This window comes from Perognathus longimembris, chromosome 2 (assembly GCF_023159225.1).
Source record: "Perognathus longimembris pacificus isolate PPM17 chromosome 2, ASM2315922v1, whole genome shotgun sequence".
Taxonomy (NCBI): Eukaryota; Metazoa; Chordata; class Mammalia; order Rodentia; family Heteromyidae; genus Perognathus; species Perognathus longimembris.
Genome location: NC_063162.1, coordinates 1743841 through 1769766, shown reverse-complemented (window position 1 = coordinate 1769766; position 25926 = coordinate 1743841). Strand labels below are relative to the sequence as shown.

The window sequence follows — 25926 nt, the reverse complement described above, 5'->3', positions numbered from 1 at the left end:
CCTGCCCGGCCAGGCTAAGGGATGCCACGTCCCGTCACTGCAGCGGCTGCAGACAGGGCTGAAGGGAGCCTCAGACACCCCAGAACTCCGCGGGCCAAACCACGGCAGCCAAAGATGGCCAGTGCCGGAGGCCCAACCGCGGGTCCTCTGCGGGGAAGCGGGGCTGTCTCTCCAGAGAGGACGTGGCCGCCACTGCAGGTGACCAGGCACGGGGCACGGTGCCCGGCCACACAGCGGGCTCCACGAGGCCACGGGAGAAGTGAGACAGGGACCATCTTCAGGACGCCCCCTGCCTGGATGGGGGGGGGTCGAGGCGATGCCAGCGACCTCCCCTTGCCTGGATAGGGGCGTGGTGACGCCAGCGACCTCCCCCTGCCTGGATGGGGGCGTGGTGACGTCAGCGACCTCCCCTTGCCTGGATAGGGGCGTGGCGATGCCAGCGACCTCCCCCTGCCTGGATGGGGGCGTGGTGATGCCAGCGACCTCCCCCTGCCTGGATGGGGGCGTGGCGACGTCAGCGACCTCCCCCTGCCTGGATGGGGGCGTGGCGATGCCAGCGACCTCCCCCTGCCTGGATGGGGGCGTGGCGACGTCAGCGACCTCCCCCTGCCTGGATGGGGGCGTGGCGATGCCAGCGACCTCCCCTTGCCTGGATAGGGGCGTGGCGATGCCAGCGACCTCCCCCTGCCTGGATGGGGGCGTGGCGATGCCAGCGACCTCCCCCTGCCTGGATGGGGGCGTGGCGACGTCAGCGACCTCCCCCTGCCTGGATGGGGGCGTGGCGATGCCAGCGACCTCCCCTTGCCTGGATAGGGGCGTGGCGATGCCAGCGACCTCCCCCGGCCCGGCGGGCGTGCGTGGTGACGCCAGCGACCTCCCCCTGCCTGGATGGGGGCGTGGCGATGCCAGCGACCTCCCCCTGCCCGGATGGGGGTGTGGTGACGCCAGCGACCTCCCCCTGCCCGGATGGGGGCGTGGTGACGCCAGCGCCCTCCCCCCGGCCCGGCGGGCGCGCGTGGTGACGTCATCGCCCTCCCCCGGCCCGGCGGGCGTGCGTGGTGACGCCAGCGCCCTCCCCCGGCCCGGCGGGCGTGCGTGGTGACGTCAGCGCCCTCCCCCGGCCCGGCGGGCGCGCGTGGCGACGCCAGGGGCCCCCTTCGTCCGTCCCGGCGGGCGCGCGTGGCGACGCCAGGGGCCCCCTTCGTCCGTCCCGGCGGGCGCGCGTGGCGACGCCAGGGGCCCCCTTCGTCCGTCCCGGCGGGCGCGCGTGGCGACGCCAGGGGCCCCCTTCGTCCGTCCCGGCGGGCGCGCGTGGCGACGCCAGGGGCCCCCTTCGTCCGTCCCGGCGGGCGCGCGTGGCGACGCCAGGGGCCCCCTTCGTCCGTCCCGGCGGGCGCGCGTGGCGACGCCAGGGGCCCCCTTCGTCCGTCCCGGCGGGGCGCGCGTGGCGACGCCAGGGGCCCCCTTCGTCCGTCCCGGCGGGCGCGCGTGGCGATGCCAGGGGCCCCCTTCGTCCGTCCCGGAGGGCGCGCTACCTGCAGGCTGCCCGCCTCCCCTCTCCCTGCTCCCGAGAGCCGCTGTGGCCCCCAGCCGCATGCTGAGCGCTCATCTTCAGGTGTTAAAGCTAATTTTTACTGTCCTAACCTTTCTACCCCGGCTCCCAAGCCCACCATTACAGAAGGGCATTTCCGAGCGCCGACGACGGTGGCTCCCCGGTGCGGGGTGTTCTGGAGCCCGGCGGAGTCGGAGCCGGGGAGTCCGCACGGGGCGGGGAGGCCGGCAGGCACAGCTCCGGTTAACAGTCACTCCCTTCGGCCCTCGCCCGGAGGAGGGGGGAGACTCCGCGGCGGCTCCCGGCTGCCGCCCTGACTCCCAGCCGTGGTCTCCCTCTGATAGATGGGCAACGGCATTGCCATTTGAATGCGGACTCACAAATCTATCGGAGCAGGAGAACTCGCCACTTAAGTGCCATTTTTCTTCCCGCGGAACGTGACATCCGTGTAGAATTATACCTGCCGCGAGCCGCAAGTTCACGTCTTCGAGCGGGGCGCGCCGGGGCCACGCGACGCCCCGCAGGGGCCGGGGTGGGACGGCACCGCCCCCGGGGCTCTTACCAGGGGGATCCGGGCACCGGCGCGGAGGCCACCGGCTTGCTGCCTTCGGCGGCGCTGTCCTCCCCTCTCACCACGCCCGACGGCGGCGGCTCCTGGAAACAGAAAGAAAAAGGAGAGCTGATTTTACCTCGAAACCCTCCGGCTCTCTGACAGGAAGGCGGGCCGGGCACCGGGTCCGGCCGGCTGCGGGCTCAGCGGGCTCCGGCCGCCGTCGGGTATCAGCCGGGAGGACGCCCGGGAGCCGCAGCATCCCAGTGGGCTGCACTCCGTGGGCGCCCCCAAGGCAGTGCGGGGCACAGTCGCCACTCAGCGCCTTGTCAGGGAGCGAGGGAGCTGTGGGGGGGGGCGGGGGGGGCACAGCCAGGTCCTTCCCGCAGGGGCAAGACGGGCAGGGCCGGCCCAGCCTGGGCTGCTCCCCAGCCGTCCGCCCCCCCCCTCCGCAGGCGCGCGCCCCGGGGCAGGACCAAGCATCTGGTCTCCGTCCCCGTTTAGAAAACGAGGCATGTGGGAACAACACGTCACCCGTGAGAAAACCAAGGCTCAGCCCCTGCAGTCGGTGGTCACCGTGACGGGGCCGCGGGCAGTGGTCACCGTGACGGGGCCCTGGGCAGTGGTCACCGTGACGGGGCCGCGGGCAGTGGTCACCGTGACGGGGGCCTCCGGGCAGCGCTAGGTGCTCAGAGACGTTTGGAAGAGCCATGCCGTCTGAAGGGTGAACGCGCGCACGCTGGCAGCCCCACCCCGGCCACGGGCCAGGGACGCCGACCGTGTCTCCCCAGGCACCCGCGGGTGGCAGGCCCCGGGCTCGTGGGTGGGCCGGCGTGGCCCGTGTCCGCCACGGCGACCGTGAAGTCGGAGATGAAGGAGCCTCCGGCCACCGCGGCCAGGGCTGAGACTCAACCGCGGCTTCCCTAAGAACGCGGTGGGCTCCAGCCGGCTTCCGGAACCTCTGGTTCTTTCCCGGAGTGTGCGCACACTTCCTTGTTTGCGGGAGAGGGTTTTGCTACACAGCCCAGGCTGGCCTTGAACTTGAAATCCTCCAGCTTCAGCCTTCTGAGTTCTAGGACTATAGGGGTATATATACTATCAACTTTTTGTGTGATTTTAATCTCAAACTTAGAATACCATCACAAAGATTAAGTTGTATCTTTCTCATTCTCTTTTTCTCTCTCTCTTTCTGGAAACTTACTGAGATATGAAAGCACAGTGCATTATTCTGTGCATTATTATAAGAAACTGCCTGGGTCTGAGCTGAGATCTTTAAAAATAAATGTCATCCTAAAATGTTAGGAGCTCTTCTCTCAGCATTCATATCAGTATTGTTTGAGACAGTGTAGCTGAGGAAATGATCAACCACTCAACCAACTGAATCTAAACACAACCTATACTCCAGGCGGGGCCCTGGGGGTCCAGGGCACAAGGGCGGCCATCAGAGAGAGACCGGAGAGGCGCCCAGCGGCTCAGGGCTGCGCTGCCGACGGGCTCGTTTCCGTCATCACTTCCACAGTTAAAAAGGAACGTGTTAAACGACTGAACCACTGAAGCGTAAAGTTTGAACAAGAAGCAAAAAAGAATTCCACGTCATTCTCAGGGCCAAGAGTTAAGTAAATCCTAAGGAATTAAAGCGGTCCAATGTGTCTCCGTGGCAAACTATCCATAGCAAGGTGCAGCTGCCTCGGGGTTGCCTGCTATCAAAAAAAGCCACTGGCCGAGGAGAGGACAGGTCAGCTGTGTCCCCAGAGACGGCACACGGCTGTGCGGGTCCCCTGCCGGTCACCACGTGAGCCAGAGCTTACTGAGGCCCTCACCTCCGTGTCCTGGGGTCTTCCCAGAACCCTCCACGCAACTAGACAGGTAAGTACATTTAACAAGTGATTTAGACTTACATAATCACCTTTACATTTAGAAGAATGAAAAGCATTTTAGGTAGTTTTGCTTTAAGAATTTTCTGGTAGTACATACTATCTTTGTTTCCTGTGAGGAAATAAGGTCAGGATAAATAATTAGCTTAACGGGGAGTATTCAGAAACACTTGTCTCCATATACATATATATATATATATATATATATATATATATATATATGAGTGTGTGTGTGTGTGTGTGTGTGCATTAAGATCAGAGTTTATATTACTAATCCAATTAGGAAAACTGGAGGGGATTTTCATTATGAAGTTAATTGAACAATAGAACTCAATACGGAGCCTCTGAGCAGGAGATTACCTCTGCTAAATTATTCAAGTCACTATGGCGGGAGTAACTTGTGCAGGGGTCGAGCATTCAAATCTGGCAATGGTAGGATTCTCTCTGACTAATTATTGAGGTCTTCTTCATGAGGCTCTTGCTGGTTGTGATTTCCTGTTGGTGATAAAAATGGCTAATCATGGTATAAAACTCCTGTTCCACACTCGAGTAATAAAAGTGAATTAGACTTGCAGAGCCCAGTGATAAAGCAAGTATTTATGAAGGCCCTAGCCAGGCTATCTGCGTAATTAATATGTAATTCTGGCTTGGATGCTCACTTCTATAGGAGATGACACGTCACAGGCAACATTTGCCATGCGGGTTACCGCACGGCGGTGGATGTTCACCACTCAACACGGGCCACGGACAGGAGGAGGAGGAGGAGTGAGCTGGGGTGAGATTTCCACGGGAGAGCGTGGGCAGGGGGACGGAACCCCCCGGGGCCTGGGGACAGAAGTTCCAGAGAGGGAGAAACAGCGAGACACGGAGGAGAGGGGGGTGAGGCCGGAGCCTCGGGTGTGCCGGGACACCTGGCGGGTGTGGGGAGGCGGGTGCCCCCCCCCGTGATCACCACACCGCAGCACGGTGGACAGCCTGGGTCCTCAGGGGACGGAGGCGGGCGGGCACCCCACCGGCGTCCCGCAGACAGACGGTCCCTCTCAGTCCCTGAAAGGCCGCTTGGCACGTGGTCCAGGAGAGAGGCCTAAAGCTAGAACGTTAAGCACAGTGGAGGTGTCCTGGGCTTCCCACCTATCAACTGTGTCCCCTCTTCATTCAGAAAGCAGTCATAGAATGCACCGGAAGCCAGCTGCACTCTCCACAGACCAAGACGGCCAGGACAGGGGCCGCCTTCTGGAATGTTCTGTGGCATCCGACCAGGCCCTCTTCTACCCCGGGTTCTGGGAGTCACAGGAACAGGCTGCAGAGCCATTTCACGACTCACACAGCCCAGGGGTGAGCCCCCCCCCGCCCCCACCGCCCCCCAGGCCTCTCCGTCCTCCGCGGGGGCCGGGCCCACCTTGTCCTCCTGGTCGGCGGCTCGGCTCTTCCCTTCGGCGGCGGGCAGCATCAGGGCCGGGGGGCCGGGGGCTCTGCCGCGCTCCGCGCTCTTATCTGTTGGGTGAAAGAACTGTCGTTAAGATTCGGCTCATCACGTCAGTCGTAATTGGAAAAATTAAGCAAAGATCAACCGCTCCCCTAAGAATTCAAACCGGTGGCAAGCATTTCGGGGGGGGGGGGGTGGCGCAGGTGTGGCCCTGGGTTGCGATGCGGCGTCGGGGCCTCCTCCCAGTGCTGGGGACTCGAGGGCAGGGACCCGGGCTACACAGGGGCCGCTGCCTAAACCAGCCCCTGCCCTGCCTGATGCCCACGCCTGTGGGGCAGCCCCCTCCTGCCCCTGTCCTCCAGGGCACCGCCTCGATGGCTCGGGCACCACACAGGTAGGGAGACGTGGGCTTAGCCGTCTCCCAACACGAGTGGTTCACGGGCGGGGGGGGGGGGGGGTCGCCCTGCTGACGGGCACGCTTGCGGGCTCTGTGGGGTGCTCCCAGCCATGGCCAAGCTCCGCCCCGCCACGGGGGTGGCTCCCCCGCAGCCCAGAACTTTCCTCAGCGCTGTCCACCTCCCTCCCTCCCTCCCTCCCTGCCAGCCGCGTGGGTGCTCGGCACCATCGACACCACCCAGGGCCTCGCCCTGCGGCCGGGCCGCGCGCGCTGAGTGGACGGGACCCAGACCCTTCCCAGGGAGGACGGGAAGCAGCCGCCTGTGACAGCGGGAGCCCCTGGCTGCCGAGAGCCCCTGGGCCCCTCGCCTCGGACCCTCACCCCATGCCACCAGCTTTTCCGTGAGCCAGAAAGGGAGGAGCAAAGGCCATGGGACCCCAAAGATGGAAATCAAGGTCGCGCTTCACTTCCTTCCCAAACTATCTGCCCAGACCTCAAAATGGTGCGTAGAGCAACCAGTTTCAGGCAAAGACGGCAAGACTGACTGATCACTGTTTCAATACCAAGCACGGAGAGGAAAACCCAGCCTCTCACCACGCGCCACCCCGGCGCTGCCCCTGGGTTTGAGTGGCAGGATACGGCCTGCTGCGAGCAGAAAGCTGCTGGGCAGGAGCTCCAGGAGCCCCGCGCGCGGCAGGGCGAGGCTGCAGAGGGGGCGTGGAGACAGACAGGAGCTTCACCGGAGCACACCACGCACCTGTGTACCCCTGTGCACACCTGCCAACGCGTGCACACACACCTGCCCACGCACGTGCACATCCGCCACCACCCCCCCCGCATACGCACACGCGTGCCAGCCAACACACGCACACCTGCCTGTACACGCACGCGCACACGCCTCTGCACCCGTGTGTGTGTCTGCGGACACACGCACACCTGCTTGTACACGCACGCGCACACGCCTCTGCACCCTTGTGTGTGTCTGCGGACACACGCACACAGGAGAGGAGGGACCGGAGGCGAGCGGGGGAGGCTGGACTGGCCCTTGACGCCCTCCGGCACGGCCTCCTCAGCCCCGGCCAGGCCCTGCCCTCTGCCACCCGACAGGTTCGCAGGAGACGCAGCGCAGGCCTGGAGCCCCGTGGGGCCGCCGGGGCGCCCCGAGGGCATCTGGAGGGCTGTGGGGTGCAGAGCCCAGGGGCGGAGCTTCCCTCGGCTGAGCAGCCAGGAAGGGAGCCCGTCTCTCGGGGCGCTCAGGTGCCACCTGGGAACAGCGGCTCCGGCAGCACGGCCCCTGCACCCCAGAGCCGGGCGCTCCAGCTCCCGCCCCCCATCTGAGGGCGAGTGGATGCGTGGCCAGAGCACCCACGGCCCACGGCAGGGCCCCGCTCTGCCACAGCGACTCTGAAGAGGGCCCTGGCCTCCCGGCTCCCCCGGGGGAAGAGGGCTGGCCCCGGCCGATAAAGGAGCCGCTGCCCTTGCTTGGCACGAGCGGCTGGCCAGAAGCCGGGAACGCATCTCCCACAAGCTGGCTTCTGCTTGCTACTGCATCTCGACAAGGGTACCCCGGGCCGAGCCTCCTCCCTGGACTCTCCTTCCTCAGGAACCCAGGTACCACCCCAGGGCTCCTGGGCAGCAGCCACCACCAGCAAGAGTACTGGCCTGGCCACACGGCCTACGGGTCCACTTCCAGACTGGTCCCAAGCAGGGCTGGGAAGTAGCTTGGTGGAAGAGCATCTGCCAGGAATGTAGTGGACCCTGGGCTGCATCTCCAGTACAAGAAGAAAAGGGACGAGGACGCGGAAGGAGAAGGCAGGGGAGGGGAGGGGAGGGAAAGACTGCCCTTGGAAGAAACTACCACCTTTCCATCGGACTAAATAGCCACATCTCAGTCAGCACACTAGATCCAAAGCGCTGGAAAGCTGGTAGGTTTGTAGGCAGAGCCCCCGCTTTGCACGAGGTTTCCAGAACTCTGCGTTCCCCAGTGCTCACCAAACACGACCGGGCAACCCAGTCCCAGCTCCGCATTCCCTCCACAGAGCCGGCTCGCAGGCCGCCTCCCCTCCACCCCCGGCGAGGAGACGGGAGGCGGGAAACGCCTTCGCCATCTGACCCCCCCCCCAGGCAGTGCACCGCGGAAGTGAGCGCCGAGGAAGCCAGGGAGGCCGAGGTCGTGGGAGGGAATCACGGGTGCCCTGCCCTCCGTTTCTCGTCTTCCCACGTGGTACGCCGCGTGCTGAGGGAACCCACGCGCGTGCCACTGCTGTACACGCGCCTGCCCCCTGCTGAGGCGCACGTCCCTTCCTGAGCATCCGAGAGGCTTCGGCGATGCTCTCCTCTGTTGAAACCCAGCAGAAGGCAGGAGGGAGGCACTGGGCGACCTGCACGGAGGACATCCTTGCTCCCCCATGCCTGCACAGCTCACTGCGTGTGCAGAGCACATGCACGGCACGAGAGGCCCCGTCCTAGGGAGGTCAGCGGGGCCAGAGGGGGAGAAAGCACGGAGGTCTGGCGGCCTCCGGCAGAGAGGCCTAAACCCGAGGAGAATCGCGGGCAGGGTGTGTGTCTGCGGCAGCTGGCATGGGGCCGAGCTGCCCTGAGCGCCGCCAGCCGTGTCACGGGAACTCCGGAGCCGGCCAGGCCGGACAGCAGGCTGCCCACGCCTTCCCCTCCATCCCGCAGGCTCAGGGAAGAGGAAGGGGCAAAGACAAACCATGTCTGCCTCCTCCCCCACCCCCGCCCCTGGCTCCATGGCGGCCCAGCCTGGAGCAGACCCAGGTGAGTGGCGAGAGAAGCGGAAGTTCACCTGGCATTGGATGCTCCGACTGTTACCCAGGACTCCACGGATTTAGTCCGCCTATTTACTAAACGCGACTAGAAACAAGCAGATGGCTTTTTACTACCCAAGAAAGAGCCAAAAAAGTCCTTTGATTTGCATTTCATCCCTGCCGTAAAGAGGCTGCTCAGTGGAGCCGGAGTAGAAGGAAGCGCGGGGAGGGGGTGGAGGGGGTGGAGGGGTGGAGGGGTGGAGGCGGTGGAGGGGTGGAGGGGGTGGAGGCAGTGGAGGGGGTGGAGGGGTGGAGGGGGGTGGAGGGGGTGGAGGGGATGGAGGGGTGGAGGGGTGGAGGGGGTGGAGGGGTGGAGGGGGTGGAGGGGTGGAGGGGGTGGAGGGGTGGAGGGGGTGGAGGCGGTGGAGGGGTGGAGGGGTGGAGGGGGTGGAGGGAGTGGAGGGGTGGAGGCAGTGGAGGGGTGGAGGGGGTGGAGGCGGTGGAGGGGTGGAGGGGGTGGAGGGAGTGGAGGGGTGGAGGCGGTGGAGGGGTGGAGGGGGTGGAGGCGGTGGAGGGGGGTAGAGGGGTGGAGGGGCTGGAGGGGTGGAGGGGCTGGAGGGGTGGAGGGGTGGAGGCGGTGGAGGGGTGGAGGGGGTGGAGGCGGTGGAGGGGCTGGAGGGGTGGAGGGGTGGAGGGGTGGAGGGGTGGAGGGGTGGAGGGGTGGAGGGGGTGGAGGGGTGGAGGGGGTGGAGGGGTGGAGGGGGTGGAGGGGTGGAGGGGTGGAGGGGTGGAGGGGTGGAGGGGTGGAGGGGGTGGAGGGCTGCGGAGGCGGAGGCTGGGAGCCGCGCTCCACGTCCGTGACGCAGCGGTCACCGCCGCACAGACAGGAGCGACTGTCCCTCAGAGAACACAGAAATGCGCACGCAGCGCAAAGACACGGGCGGGAACCTGACAGGTCAGTCACGCGTCCGTAATTCCGCACTTGAACAACCGCAGCAGCTGAGGGTGCCTCTCGATTTGTCTGGAGAATATACTCTACGGTGTGCCTCTTCGTGAGAACAGTCGATCTTTGTAAGAGTCAGATCTTCAAACCTGGCTTTGGGGAAGAACAGCCTCGCGTGGCCCCTCCCGAGGGCTTCTTGGGGAAGATGTATTTAATGATCATTTTCAGGCCCTCATCCCAGACACATATCCCCCGAACACCTGTGACAAATTGCTTGTGTCTTGTCCTGAAGGGTTCCCTTAATCGCCAGCCCTCTTTAACAGTCGTTGATTTTGCAGGCCCCTGGAGGCGTGTAGCCGGCTCGGTGGCTCACACACGTAATTGGGTCTGCACCTCGGCCATTCCTCCCTGGAAGTGCCCGCTCTACAGCTCTCCACGGGCCACTCCCGGGGCCCGCTCTGACATGCTTAAGTACTCTTTGCTTTGGGCCTCTCCACAAACTCTGATGATGTTGTCGTAAAGTACTCCCTTGAGTGGCAAAGAGAACTAGTTTATGGAGGAAAATCAACAAGTTGTAAGACTTCAGGCCTCTACGTACCTGGGGGAGCGCAGGAAATATCTCCACCCTCGTTGCAAGGCATGATGGTAATATCTTCCCTGCGATCCATCTATTGATCAGGCCTGACTCTGATATAAAGTGCTCCCCCATGCCCTTGGCTCTGATGTTCCTCCTGGCAGTGCTGAGCTACCAGGAGAAATGGGAAGGTCGCAGGGCATTCTGGGAGTGCGGAAGTCCAAGCAGCGAAGGGCGAAGCCGCGGTGGAGGTGGGCAGTCAGGAGTCGATGACTGCACGCGGGACCCTGGTGGCCCCCATGACGGGTGGGGACGGAGGTGGGGAGGCAACGAGAGCAGCAAGACACTGCAACCCCAGAGCTGCAGGAGCTGACAGCGAAACAAGAAGGGATCGCTGGAGTTGGAGGCAGGATGCTGTGCTCATAACTTTTCTGGGGAAAAAATATGGAGAGAAAACCAGGTTCCATCTCCTGGGGTGATGAGCCCTGTGACTGTTAGCGCTTAGGAGTCAACCCTACTTCCTACAAAGGAGAGGAAGGTCAGTTGATGTGTCCTAAGTTGGGGGGTCAGGGTCCTTGAATTTCAGAGTGGGCTTTAATCCAGGCTTAATCGGCCTGCTTTCCTGAGGTCTTGAAGCTTGAAGACGCAAGGTCTCTGTGATTATCTGGCAGGGGCCGCGGATGAAAGACGCTCCGATGAAAGAGGGCATGCAGCCTGCAAGTCCGCCGGCCAGGAAGCTCTGGCAAGAGCCACAAATCCTATTCATATTGAATAAAGCGCCGGCAGTTCAAGAGTAATTCTGAGGTTCGCCCTGATTTTCATGTGATCAACACAGGCCCTCCACACTTTGCCTCCATTTCCACTCGGTAAACGGGCCCCGTGGGTCGGTCTCCTCCAGTCCGAGAGTTCCAAAGCCAGGCACGCCCGTTTGGGGTACACAGAAAAGCTGTGCTAGGACGCTGGCCCCCTTCCTGTTAGTGGAGGGGCTCGAGCAGGGCTATGGGTGCACCCGGGACAGAGGGTCAGACTTCCTACGCTGGAAGCCAATGGCAACCACAGATACCGTTAGAGACGGGCTCCTCTACCTACTGAACATGGACGGGAAATCTCTCCTCAGACCCAGGGCCCTCCAGTCACACGACCTCGACGGGGCTCCTTAGAGGCGGCCTGAGGTTAGGCAAGAGTGGGAATGGCCACCACGGGAAGGCGTCACACAGGAAATTCACACTGCTGAGCCCCCCGCGCAAGACACGAGTCACAGCACTGACATGCTGGAAGACCAGGGAGAGACGGCTATCGGGACCCGCGTGGACGTTCATGGCTCTATTAAACGCTTCGTCCTGGGAGGAGGCCCAGGCCTGAGCCGGACACGGGCTGCAGGGGACAGCCAGGAGCCACTGACGCTCTTTCCTCTGGGTTTGCATGCTCCCGTCACAGTGCTCCACAGACAACCTCTCCTTCCCTCCGCAAGACCACGCAATGCCTCACGCACTTGTTGCTTGACAGTTCTTTGAGCCCTGCGTGCTACGTCTGAAATGACATCCCCGACACTCCTGCGAAGTGTCACAACGACCTCATTCGCTCCTAAGCAAACAGACAAGGCGCGCCATTGTTTCCAGATTGCACAGGGACCGGTGGGGGAGGGCAGAAGGGTGCCTGGCAACGTCAGGGGCACTGGGCTCCTTTGAAAATGTTGATAGTGAAATAAGGGAAATTGCAATTTATGCCTAAGCACACCCGGGTCTGCTGGATAAGGTTCCCAAGGAGGCCTGGTGAGTACATTGATCTGAGTTGCCCGTCAATAAGAACTGAAGTACCGGAGCCCTTCCTGCCACGGGAGGGCGTGGCCTGAGCTGTCACCTGCAGACACTGTGGCCCAAGTAACGACCAAGGCCAGAGGAACACGACTTCAGAACTGAGACAATGGACACAAGAGACCCAGGGGCTTGGGACTTGTGTCAAGCAGGAGCCGGGGAGGCCTGTAGGTCATAAAGCAGGAGGGGGGGGTGGGAAACCTCCTAAATACCCTTCGCCTGCCAAGACCCGCCCCTGCCCCAGCCCAAAGACGGGCTGTACTGCCTGGGTCCTGTACTTCGGCTACCAGGAGGGAGGGCAGCTGCGTCCGAGGGTCCTGCGGGGCCTGGACCTCTCCCCGTCCCTTCCCTCACAATGGACACACAGCAGGGCTGGGGAGCCTGCCAGTGACCACATCCAGGCTGCAAGAGCACGCGCCCAGTCGGCCGACCCTGACCCCTGAGGGCAGGTGCTGCTGGGCCAGACGCCGGGAGGGGCCGGCCTGTCCCCGTCGGAGGCACAGCCACAGAGCCAGAACCGGGACGGACCATGTGATCGAGAACCACACAAATCCGCCCGGCCGTCAGGCACGCAACGGCAGCGGCAGCCCCACCCCGGGGCTCCTGAGCCTCCCACGAGGAGCGAAGGGCAGAGCTCCTGGGGGATGGAGGGCCCGGGGCAGGGTGCACCCCCAGCCAGGGGCTCGTGCCCTCCGGGGCGGCTGGCCGGCAAGGCCCAGGGTCCTCCCCAACTCCACCGCGGGCAGAGGTCACTTCCACAGAAACGCACACCGCTTCTGCGTCTTCCTACATGTTCCACAGGCCACCATTCCAGAGCTGATGAGTGGCAGGGAGAATTAGTTTTCAACCATTTTCATTGTCCTCGATTCCTAACCGATGGAGGCGCACAAAAAAAAGCTTGGGCAGGAGGGCGGGGCTGCCAAGAAGGGACAGATGCTCTAAGGCCCCCCAGCCCGGAGGTGGCCCCCACCCCGCCCCTCCCTACCACAGGCTCCACCCAGCCCCGAGGTGGCCCCCGCCCCGCCCCTCCCCATCACAGGCCCCTGCCCTGAGGTAGCCCCGCCCCTACCCTCCGTACCACAGGCCCCCCATGAGGTGGCCCCACCCCTACCTTCCCCATCACAGGCCCCCACAGCCCCGAGGTGGCCCCCTCCCCTCCCTACCATAGGCCCCCCCACAAGGTAGCCCCGCCCCTCCCTGCCACAGCCCCCCCTCTCCCCTCCCTGCCACAGGCCCCACCCAGCCCTGAGGTGGCCCCACCCCTCCCCTCCCCATCACAGGGCCCCCCCAGCCCTGAGGTGGCCCCGCCCCTCCCTGCCACAGGCCCTCCCCTCCTCTCCCCTCCCTGCCACAGGCCCCCCCAGCCCCGAGGTGGCCCCCTCCCTTCCCTACCATAGGCCCCCCCCACAAGGTAGCCCTGCCCCTCCCTACCACAGCCCCCCCCTCCTCTCCCCTCCCTGCCACAGGCCCCCCCCAGCCCTGAGGTGGCCCCGCCCCTCCCTGCCACAGGCCCCCCCAGCCCTGAGGTGGCCCCTCCCCTCCTCTCTGCCACAGGCCCCCCCCAGACCTGAGGTGGCCCCGCCCCTCTCTGCCACAGGCCCCCCCCAGCCCTGAGGTGGCCCCTCCCCGCCCCTCCCTACCACAGGCTCGTCTCTGATCCCCAGTGACTTCTCAGTTTCTCTGCAGGTCCATTTGAATTTCTGAGGATGCTGTGTCCCTGCAGGATAGAGGGACAGAAAAGCCTATTCTTCTGGATTATTCTAGAACACTCAGAATGCTACCTTCTGATGTAGGCGGGCTGAAGGGGAAGGGGGGTGACTGGAGGCTGGAGGAGTAGGCATGCTTGCCTAGCACCAGCTGCAAGAAAACCATGGCACAGCAACCCAGAGCCAGAGAGAGAAAACCATAGCACAGCAAGGGAAGAGGGCGACAAAACCCCAGCACAGCACCCAGGAACGGGGCGCGGATGCAGGCCTGCTCGCCCAGGCTGGCGCCGCACCCCAGCGTCCGTGCAGGAGACCGCCAGTGCTCTGACCCCCCCCCCCGGGAGCCACGGCACGTCACGGGGGGCTCCGTCCCCCACGCAGGTGCACTCAGCCCCGCTGGCTCCGTGGACAGAAGTCACTGACGAAAGCAAGAGCTCTGCCCGAGTCAAGGACGGTCACACGCCGGGGTCAGAGATGTGGATGGATGTCAGGGTTGTGCGGGAGAGGGGGTGGGGGAGACGGGCCGGCCGATGAGGAGGGCGGGAGGGAGGGCAGGGCGATGAGCAGAGGGAGGGAGGGAAGGGCGGGCTGCGTGAGCCAGCCGCCCCCGTGCTTTGAGGCGTGTGGAGCCACAAGGGCCGGGACACGCCGAGCAGGACCAGGACCAGGCCCGCCCACATCTCGCCGCACACACCCGGCAGACGGTCCCGAAAGGGGACTGGAGCCTGGCACGCCAGGAGTCGGCACACCCGATCCTCACAGCACAGCCCGGCACGCGGGAGCCGGCACGCTCGGCTCCGCACGGTGGTGCCTGGCACACGTACTGGCATGCCAGGGGGCCTGATGTTGCACATGCAATCACAGACATGTGTGCACGCACAAAGGCACAGGGGTACACACGTGCACACACGGAGAGACCTGTGTGCACGCACAGAGAGGCACACACACACACACAGAGGCCCAATGCACACGGGCACACAAGGGCAGCACACGGCGGGGGGGGGGCTCTGAACCTGCCTCAGCCCCGGGGACCACGCCTGAGGGGCCACCCGAGTGAGCAGCAGAGCCCTGCCTGAGATCGCAGGCGTCCCCAACGCCGGAGCGACACCCCGTCCCTCGGGGACAGCACGGCGCTGGCCCCTGCCCTCCCCCAGGGGACTGCCGGGGTCCCAGACGCACGCTCTGGAAGCTTCCCCTCATTAGGAAAGCTCGCCGGGCTGAGGAGCCGCACCGGACGCGTGGCTTTCGTCTGGGTAAACGACGGTGCCGCCCGATGAGGCCCGGCCGTGCCCTGAGCCGCACGTTCCCCGTGCAGGGAGAGACGCAGCAGTTCCCCCCCCCCCCCGGCTCCCACGCCAGGGAGCGGGCGGGGCCACTGGAGGAACGCGCCCAGGGGGGCTCTCAAGAAGCAAGCGTTCGCAAGAGGGGAGCGGGAGCCCGGCCTCCCTGGCGCACAGGCGGGGCAGGCGGAGGACACACAGCCACCCGTGAGCCAGGCTGCCAGGACCATCGGCTCCTGGAACGCGAGGAAAGACAGAATCCAGTGTGAGCGTGAGCAAGGAAGGACCTGCACTGCACAGTGACAGAGGTGGATCTACACTGCACAGGACAGGAGTGGACCTGCACTGCAGAGGGACAGAAGGGAACCTACACTGCACAGGGACAGGGCTGGACCTGCACCGCACAGGGACAGAGGTGGACCTACACTGCACAGGGGCAGGAGTGGACCTGCACTGCACAGGGACAGGAGTGGACCTGCACTGCACAGGGACAGAGGTGGATCTACACTGCACAGGACAGGAGTGGACCTGCACTGCACAGGGACAGAGGTGGACCTACACTGCACAGGGACAGGGCTGGACCTGCACTGCACAGGGACAGAGGTGGACCTACACTGCACAGGGACAGGAGTGGACCTGCACTGCACAGGGACAGGAGTGGACCTGCACTGCACAGGGACAGAGGTGGATCTACACTGCACAGGGACAGGAGTGGACCTGCACGGCACAGGGACAGGAGTGGACCTGCACTGCACAGGGACAGGAGTGGACCTGCACTGCACAGGGACAGAGGTGGATCTACACTGCACAGGGACAGGAGTGGACCTGCACTGCACAGGACAGGGGTGGACCTGCACTGCACAGTTACAGAGGTGGATCTACACTGCACAGGGACAGAGGTGGACCTGCACTGCACAGGGACAGGAGTGGACCTACACTGCACAGGGACAGGGCTGGACCTGCACTGCACAGGGACAGAGGTGGATCTACACTGCACAGGTACAGAGGTGGACCTGCACTGCACAGGGACAGGAGTGGACCTGCACTGCACAGGACAGGAGTGGACCTGCACTGCACAGGGACAGGAGTGGACCTGCACTGCACAGGGACAGGAGTGGACCTGCACTGCACAGGGACAGGAGTGGACCTGCACTGCACAGGACAGGAGTGGATCTACACTGCACAGAGACAGGAGTGGAACTGCACTGCACAGGGACAGGAGTAGACCTGCATTGCACAGTTACAGAGGTGGATCTACACTGCACAGGGACAGAGGTGGATCTACACTCCACAGGACAGGAGTGGACCTACACTGCACAGGGACAGAGGTAGATCTACACTGCACAGGACAGGAGTGGACCTGCACTGCACAGGGACAGGGCTGGACCTGCACTGCATAACGAGTGAAAGGCTAGGGCTCTTTGGTAAGGTTGTCACACTCCTGTTGGGGACCTCCTGCAGGGTGGAGGCCCCCCTGCCCCAGGACTGCCAGCCGCTCTCTCTGGAGGGGTCCCTGCCCTCAGCTTGGCTCTCAGTGCTCCTGCTGACACCAGCCTTACTGAAGCGAGAGCTAACAACTGCGTTTGCTTGCAGAGCGCAGTCCTGTTCTAAGCTGGGCCTGAGCCGCTGCAGGGCCCGGAGGACGCTCGGTGTGGAATATCCTCTGCAGGCAACTTGGACTCATAACCTGAGATGCTAAAGACAGCACAGTACACAAATCAGGAGGGCAGGAGAGAGCAGGGAAAGCTGCGTGAGTGTGAGTCTGTCACCCTGAAGATCTGGGGTCCGCAGACCCGGACCGCTGAGGCTTTGCTGGGCAAGCGCTCTGAGGGAGTCCTCTGCCCAGCCGGGGGGGATTTGAGGAAGGAAGGAGCCTTACACAAGGCTGGCACTGCTCTATGCTGGGTTTTAATAACGTTGAAATTAAGTGTGGCCATCCTAACAATCAAATACTGTTTTTAACATTTCCATAATTGTGTCAGGAATGTTTTCCAAGTACCTTTTTATATAGCCTTTAGTTACATATAGAAGAGAATTGCATGGTTAAATACATTCATTTTCTAAATTGCATCATTAAATTTTATCAAATATGAACATTTTAATAAAATAGGTTTCAAAATTAAAGCAATTAGTAGACCAAAGGGAGGTTTGTAAAACTCAGGTTGCTGGAAAGGACTTCCTATGATAACTTGGTGAATCTTTATTTTAGCGATGTCTTTTCCTCAAAGAGAGAGGTCATTGCTCCGTTTATGAAGAGCCTGTCTCGGGCTCCACTCTTACGATTGGGAGCCTCAAGCTCAGTCAGGCCAGGAAGGTCACAACACCAGCAGTGGCCCCTGGACCTGAGCCCCTGGCCTGGGATCAGAGGAACTTCAGCAGCTCTGGGCCTGAGGAGAGACACGCGCCCTCCGCCTCTCTCCCCGTTATCTGCAGTCTCCGTCGACTGCTGAGCGCCGCAGAGCACTGCAGCCAGGCTCAGCTGGGGCTGGGATGCTCCCACTCCTATGGGCGATCACAGATCAGGCCAGCACAAGACAGGGACCCCCACCGGGGCGGGGCTGGGCTGCAGGGTGGAATCAGGCAAGCCAGGAGTCAACACCGGGCTTGCTTTCCTGGGTTCCAAGTTCCCCAGAACAGGAGCGGTAACAGCTTGTGGGGGGTCTGGGTCTGGACTGAGGAACACTAAGTACACGGCACCAGGTTAGCATCTGCCTCACAGAGCGGGCTCGGCTCCTGAGAGCTCAGTGATGGCTGAGGAAAAGGCCATGAGAGCCATTTATGCTATCTTTGACATAAATCAGGAGTTGTGGTGGATTCGTCCTCATGGAGTCCATTTGCATGATTTCAGTGAAACATCACTAAGGAGAGGATGTGTCCAGTGCACAAGGGAACACTTACGCCACCTCAATGTGACTGAAGCGAACGGTGATTTCGGGAGAGCTGTAGGAATCGCACGCGTGTTTGGCTGGCCGCCTTTGATTTGCGCACAGTGTGCTAGCAAGTGCTGGACACAGTTCTTGGGAGGACTCAGGCCGAGTCTGTGCTGACTTTTCCAGACTGACCTATATGAAAATGCAGTCTTCACATAACTGATTTATTTCTGCATTTAGATGTAATAAAATTAATAGTGCAGTTCTCAGCTCGGCTGATGAAATTAACTCAGACTTTCTTTTCTAACCAACTTCTTTCCGTTATTTTCTCTATTTTCAAAAGGGAAGTTATTCCAGTCATTTGATACAAATGGCTTTAATTAGTTTTCGGCAAACATAACCTTTAACGAAAGCAGGCTTGGGATTGAGAGTCCTAAGCTGAAGGATGAAAATGGAGCTGCGTGCCCAGAATTGATTTGTGATGTCGGCCTGCACAATTCGATTTGAGCTGGCACCAAAGCAAACCACCCATCACTTGCAAGAATGATTTTCTTCAGCACCATCAAGAAGCCAAAGAAGCCAGGCGACCCCCAAATACACAGGAAATGCATTTCTACACGAGCAGGCATGCTGTTCCGTGTGGAGGAAATGCCCCAGAGACTGTGCTATTTGCCCCTCACCGTGACAGGGGCTCGCCCTGCCTTCAGAGCATCACAGACATTGTCCAAGGAGCTCATATTTTTATGACTACTTCCCTTAGAGGTATTGAGGATGGGAAACAATCAATCCCGTGTGTACTGTGAAGCGTCTGGTTACAAGGCCCTTGGTTTGGGAGACCCATGGGGGAAGGAAGGAGAGCCACGGAGGGAGGAGAGTCATGGATGAAGGAGAGCCACGGAGGGAGGGAGGAGAGCTACGGAGGAATGGAGAGCCACGGAGGAAGGACAGTCATGGAGGAAGGAGAGCCACAGAGGAAGGAAGGAGAGCCATGGAGGGAGGAAGGAGAGCCATGAAGGAAGGAAGGAGAGTCATGGATGAAGGAGAGCCACGGAGGAAGGAGAGCCACAGAGGAGGGGAGGAGAGCCACGGAGGGAGGAAGGAGAGCCACGGAGGGAGGAGAGCCATGGAGGAGGGAAGGAGAGCCACACAGGAAGGAGAGCCATGGAGGAATGAAGGAGAGCTACGGAGGGAGGAGAGCCATGGAGGAGAGAGGAGAGTCATGGATGAAGGAGAGCCACAGAGGGAGGAAGGAGAGCTGTGGAGGAAGGAGAGCCGTGGAGGAAGGAGAGCCACAGAGGAGGGAAGGAAAGCCACGGAGGAAAGAGAGCCATGGAGGGAGGAAAGAGAGCCACGGAGGGGGGAAGGAGAGCCACAGAGGAGGGGAGGAGAGCCACGGAGGGAGGGAGGAGAGCCACGGAGGAAGGAAGGAGAGCTATGGAGGGAGGAGAGCCATGGAGGAGGGAGGAGAGTCATGAAGGAAGGAAGGAGAGTCATGGATGAAGGAGAGCCACGGAGGAAGGAGAGCCACAGAGGAGGGAGGAGAGCAACAGAGGAGGGAGGAGAGTCATGAAGGAAGGAAGGAAGGAGAGTCATGGATGAAGGAGAGCCACGGAGGAGGGAAGGAGAGCCACGGAGGGAGGAGAGCCACAGAGGAGGGAAGGAGAGCCATGGAGGAGGGAAGGAGAGCCACGGAGGAAGGAGAGCCACGGAGGAAGGAAGGACAGTCATGGATGAAGGAGAGCCATGGAGGAAGTGGGTCCACAGAAGAAGGAGGCCATGGAGGAAGGCTCCAATCCAGTATATATGGCTTCCCCCAGCTCTGGTCAGCTGCCTCCCACGAAGCCAGCTCTCTGGTCAATGAGAATCAGATGTTTTGTTCCACAAGGCAGAGCTTCTGTTAGCAATCCCGATGTTCACCCACTCTGCTCTCTAATTCCTGCAGGTCGGAAGCGAAGTCTGTTCCTCCTTCCTTGGGCATGTCACTCTCTAGGGAGTTCCCAGTGTCCACGGCCCGCCCAGGGCAAGAACATGGGGCAGATTCCTGCTCCTGCTTTCTCTGGAAGAACACCCCCATCCCCCACTGCTGACCGGCTCTCCCGCACCCCAGGCGGAGCCCCGCATTCACCTCCCAGGCTGGCTGGATGCCCACGCTGGAAGGAGTGACTGCTCTGTCTGCCATCCACGTTTCCTCTCCACACTGATTCTGCTGAAATGGATCCTGTGATCTCCTCCTTCGTGGGCAAACAGGGGGGCTCATCCCCCAGATACTTTGCCCACTATCCTCCCATATGGGGGGGTCTCAACCCCCCTGCTGTGGACCAGGCACACCGCTACCCCTTCTGCGTCTGATGGGGCCTCGCGTGGGACAGTCACCAGGACTCACACACTGCCTTCTGGCACTTGACATGGCTTCCTTCTCTGCCTGGGAAGTCCAATGCCTCTTCCAAGCAGAAAATGCTAGATACCTCTCTCCCCCCAAAGCCAGCCCCAGCCTGCCTCGCCGAGCCGGAGACGGGCCACCCTCCGCTCTCTCTTTCAGCACGTCCCCTTTAAATGACTCTTCTCCTATCTGCGAATTCCCTGGCAGCGGAGTCACACCTCTGAATCTTGTAATCTGTTTTAAATCAGCTGTGTGATGGACGCAAAATAGTTGCTTTCCAAAGTGCCGCATGGTTAACCAAACGCACGCGCGCTGAGCCAGCCAGCGCCCCGGCATCGGAGGCCAAGAGGATTTTTCAGCTGCCACGGGCACAGCCGTGGACAAAGAGACCCAAGCGAGCAAGTAAGCCGGGAGCAGCCATTGCGCCTGGGGAGAGCCAGGGCTCGCAGGTCCTGGGACGGGCGGTGAGGGACACCGTGCTCCACGGCCCCGCCCGCTGGGCCCAGGCCCGGAGGAAGTGAAGGATGCAGACCCCCCAACGCCAGGCGCCCCTGGCTCACCAAAGGCAGCCCCCCCTCCCCCCGCCCAGGCCGCTTTCCACGCAGGACCCGGGAGCGGCGCCATGCCGGCCCCACGTGCGGTTAGCTGGCATCCGAGCGGCTCCTGACGGGAAGACGGAGCGCTTTGGCGGCATGGCGGCTGATCGGTGGTGTCATTCATGTGTTTGGGATGCTTGTGCAGGGTCCCGCCTGGTTCTGACGCGATTAGTTTCATTGACGGTAAGGTTTATGAGTTGAAATGGTGAGAATTAAAGCACTGCCTCACAATAAAAATGAATATGTTCTTTCCTTGTCCATGCAGAACACCTAGAAAGTGGACCCCAGGGCTCCCGTGGGGAGATAAAAGGCCCCTCCAGCCTGCCTTCATCAGCTCACACTGGACAGACAGTCCACGGAGGAGAAACGCGAACTTCTGACATGAAAGGAAGGTGTCTACACAAACAACTTTGCTTTCTGGCAGCTCCGAGTGCCTAATTAGCATCCAGAAACAAAGCTGAAGGCCTTTATTTCAGATGTTCCTGCCTCAATGGCATGGAATTAGCATTAGTTCAGACAAGTACTATAGAAAATTTAAAAGATGCTTAAACAAATACTTCAATTGTTTGAATATTCTTTACCTGTGCAAATCATTTCTGCACATGAGACATGAATCTATGCACAGCTATGACTTTTGTTGATGTTTTATGCATTTAGCAAATAGGAAGGCATCTTCCTTCTAGTCTTTTCCCCCATGCTTGCATTGCACCTTTCGACGAAATGGAATATCATATTTCTGAGATTCTGTAAACAAAGCCTGCAGCATCCTCTCTAAGGGCTATCCCATGAGTCCCTGGGCGAGACCAGAGACCGGTGCAGGGGTGGCGGGGGGGACTCCTTCTCTGCCCAGGTGTTTGGAGGTCCCCAAACTAGGGTCTGTGCCTCCTCGGGTCCCTGCGCTGGGACGCTCCTTCTGCTTCTCATTCCCTGCCCTGCCCGTCCCCACCTCCCCTGGGCCCCCCCGCCAGCCTCCTGCACTGCGCACAGACGCTCTTGTCTCCGCCAGCTCAGCCCAGTGGGAAGCGGAGCGGCCATGGTATCCATGGCCTCCGGGGTTGTGGGCTTCCAGACGGCTGGGCTACAGGCAGCCCCTCCATCCAGGGGCTTTTCACAAGAGAATGGATATTCACGTGTAAATACCAGCTGGCTCATATCCAGTGAGGAAACCAGGAATCTTGTCCCTGCCTCCTCACGCGCTGCAGCGTGTCCACGGAGATCGAGGCTTGCTTCGTCGCAGGCTCTGAGTCCTTGTGCCGGAAAGCCGCTTTGGACCCGAGGCTCAGCCCTGTCTGTGGTCCGGCCAGATGCCAGCGTCCTGCCTCTGGGCCTCGCCCTTTCCCCCAAGCATTCCACCACGCTTTGCTGGGCCCTGCCTGAGAAATCCAGCCACGTCAGTCCAAGCAGCCCATTTCAGAAGATCAAACCCATCCTCGATTGCAATCCAGTCTCAGCACACCTAGTTTTATTGCCTGTTGTGACTGATAAGTGGCTTCCCTTAAAAGAGAGAACAAATGTCAGTCTTAGAAATTTATCCTTTTATCTCTTACTTCTTTGCGAAATGTCACATAATTAAACAGTCAAGTGGAGGTGTCATGGTGAGGCTCAAATCAGATGCACCCTGGCTGCGGGCCACGCACTTCCTCTGCAATGTGAAGCTAGGAGATCTACCCACATTGCAACGGCTCCCAACGGGAAAAATGGCAATAAAGTCAAAAGGGGAGAAAAAGTTAGACTGTGGAACCAGCATCCTCCATATACACGGTACTAGCTGAGCCCCTCCCCCCGCAGTGTCCATGGGATCTCACTGAGCCCCTCCCCCCGCAGTGTCCATGGGATCTCACTGAGACCCTCCCCCTGCAGTGTCCATGGGACCTCACTGAGACCCTCCCCCTGCAGTGCTCTGTGGGATCTCACTGAGACCCTCCCCCCGCAGTGCTCCGTGGGGTCTCACTGAGCCCCTCCCCCCGCAGTGCTCCGTGGGATCTCACTCAGCCCCTCCCCCCGCAGTGTCCATGGGATCTCACTGAGACCCTCCCCCTGCAGTGCTCTGTGGGATCTCACTGAGCCCCTCCCCCCGCAGTGTCCATGGGATCTCACTGAGCCCCTCCCCCCGCAGTGTCCATGGGATCTCACTGAGCCCCTCCCCCCGCAGTGTCCATGGGATCTCACTGAGACCCTCCCCCTGCAGTGCTCTGTGGGATCTCACTGAGCCCCTCCCCCCACAGTGTCCATGGGATCTCACTGAGCCCCTCCCCCCGCAGTGTCCATGGGATCTCACTGAGCCCCTCCCCCCGCAGTGTCCATGGGATCTCACTGAGCCCCTCCCCCCGCAGTGCTCCGTGGGATCTCACTGAGCCCCTCCCCCCGCAGTGCTCCGTGGGATCTCACTGAGCCCCTCCCCCCGCAGTGTCCATGGGATCTCACTGAGACCCTCCCCCCGCAGTGCTCCGTGGGATCTCACTGAGACCCTCCCCCCGCAGAGCTCCGTGGGATCTCACTGAGACCCTCCTCCCGCAGTGCTCCGTGGGATCTCACTGAGACCCTCCTCCCGCAGTGCTCCGTGGGATCTCACTGAGCCCCTCCCCCCGCAGTGCTCCGTGGGATCTCACGGAGACCCTCCCCCCGCAGTGTCTGTGGGATCTCACTGAGACCCTCCTCCCGCAGTGCTCCGTGGGATCTCACTGAGACCCTCCCCCCACAGTGCTCCGTGGGATCTCACGGAGACCCTCCCCCCGCAGTGTCTGTGGGATCTCACTGAGACCCTCCCCCCGCAGTGCTCCGTGGGATCTCACTGAGACCCTCCCCCCGCAGTGCTCCGTGGGATCTCACTGAGACCCTCCCCCCACAGTGCTCCGTGGGATCTCACTGAGACCCTCCCCCCGCAGTGCTCCGTGGGATCTCACTGAGCCCCTCCCCCCGCAGTGCTCCGTGGGATCTCACTGAGACCCTCCCCCCGCAGTGCTCCGTGGGATCTCACTGAGACCCTCCCCCCGCAGTGCTCCGTGGGATCTCACTGAGACCCTCCCCCCGCAGTGCTCCGTGGGATCTCACTGAGACCCTCCCCCCGCAGTGCTCCGTGGGATCTCACTGAGACCCTCCCCCCACAGTGCTCCGTGGGATCTCACTGAGACCCTCCCCCCGCAGTGCTCCGTGGGATCTCACTGAGCCCCTCCCCCCGCAGTGCTCCGTGGGATCTCACTGAGACCCTCCTCCCGCAGTGCTCCGTGGGATCTCACTGAGCCCCTCCCCCCGCAGTGCTCCGTGGGATCTCACGGAGACCCTCCCCCCGCAGTGTCTGTGGGATCTCACTGAGACCCTCCCCCCGCAGTGCTCCGTGGGATCTCACTGAGACCCTCCCCCCACAGTGCTCCGTGGGATCTCACTGAGACCCAACCCCCGCGCTGCTCTGTGGGATCTCACTGAGACCCTCCCCCCGCAGTGTCTGTGGGATCTCACTGAGACCCTCCCCCCGCAGTGCTCTGTGGGATCTCACTGAGAAGCTCCCCCCGCAGTGCTCCGTGGGATCTCACGGAGCCCCTCCCCCCGCAGTGCTCTGCAGAATCGCCTCACTGGGAATCTCTGCCCGCAGTCCTCTGTGCAATCACCTCACTCCAGTCAGTGTCCCACTGAGAACCCCTTTAATCAGCCACACACTTACTAAAGAAAACTCTGACATCCAGACTGTGATGACCCTCCCCCAAAAGCCCCATTGGGGATGTGGAAATCCTAGAAATAGAGACGGAGTAAATTGTGGAATTGAATAGCAGGTTAGTAGAATTCGGTGAATAGGTGTGAAACTCAGAACAGCGCAGAAACCTGGAATGTGGTCCGGTCAATATTACCTTGTTTCCCAGAGTTGCAATCATCTGAAACATTAACCACCAATTCTACTTGGAATGTCTGCTTGCTTGCTTTGTCTAACTTGCTCAACCACCTGTGCGCGGTTTTTGCCTTTAAAACCAAGGCCTACTGAAGCTCAGTGCTGCGCGTTGCGTCCCAAATGGTGGAGTGCAGACATCGTGCAGATAACAAAGTCCTAGCCTGATTAACTGAGTGTCTTGGAGTCTGCTTTGAATTTGAGATAAAACACCGCTGGTCTGGTCGTGGGTTAGAGTCCACTTTGGTGACTGGGATACACTGGAATCATTCCTCCTCAGTGGCCAGTGAAGCTGGGTCGGTGCTGGGCTGGATCCCTGTGTGTGGCCCAGGCCGGCACGTTCCGGACCAGGGCATGGGATATTCTGACTCCTCAGGAGCCTCTTCCTGGAAAGTCCAACATCGCATAGCCACCTGGCAGAGGTCACCCGGACGTCACCCGGAAGAGGTGACGGGCAGAGGTCACCTGGTCCTGCGGTAGGCGCACTGGGAGCTCCGGGGTAGACACAGAGGCCCAGACATGGCTGGGGACTTGGGACCAAGGACACAGCCCCCAGCTCACCTGTGGACTCCCTCTGAGATGCCTGCAAGGTGCTGAGGATAAAAGGCATCTTGGTGTATGGGGGGGGGGGGCATCATTCACTGTGAGACTCCCCAGAAAGAGGAGAGGGCCCACCTTCAGGACATTATCTTTTGCCTCTGGTACCTAGACAAGGAACAGCTTCATGAGATTCATGAACACTTGTGGGGTAAGAAGCTAAACGAGAGAATTTGCAGACTGGGAAGCCATGTCATTGCCCTCAGCAGCAGGCCCCACCCTGCCGGCAAGGAGTGTCCACTTGGAAAGGCCCAGGAGGCCCTGGGAGGGGTGGAGGGAGGCTCTCCAGGCCCAGGATCCTGGGTTCGAGTCAGCTTTCAAATGCTAATGAGCCCAAGCTCTGCCTCAGTGGGCTTTCCACTCAGAAGATGGGCATCCATGGAAAGAAGAAAGAAGGTGCCAACATCACCAGGGGAACACCTGGGCCCAGAGTGGGAGCCCCAGAGTCCAGACGGCTTCCCGGCAGTGGGGTTCAGACAGAGGTGGAGCCGGGCAGCCTGAAGCAGGGCTCTGCACATCCCACTGCATCTGTAACTGGGCCACCGGCCCCCCAGGGACCGGAAAACCAGGGGAGGGGACAGGAACGAGCCAGTCACCTCTGACCCCCTTTGAGGCTCCATCCGAGGCCCTTCCTCTGAGGACGACAAGCTCATGGTAGCTCCTGCCACCGTCAGCGCTGGCCACATCATGCAGCACCTGAGCTCTTGCACCCCGACAGGGCC

General features: G+C 61.4%; 1 protein-coding gene across 1 annotated transcript in view; it reads right to left on the bottom strand.

Moving 5' to 3' along the window:
• Tcerg1l (transcription elongation regulator 1 like) overlaps positions 1 to 25926 on the bottom strand; it is a 158566-nt gene that overhangs the window by 60473 nt on the left and 72167 nt on the right. Inside the window, exons 5-6 of the mRNA XM_048334804.1 lie at positions 5376 to 5470; positions 2115 to 2206 (exon numbers count right to left, since the gene is read on the bottom strand). Coding sequence (XP_048190761.1) covers positions 2115 to 2206; positions 5376 to 5470 — 187 coding nt within the window. The remainder of the gene's footprint in view (positions 1 to 2114; positions 2207 to 5375; positions 5471 to 25926) is intronic.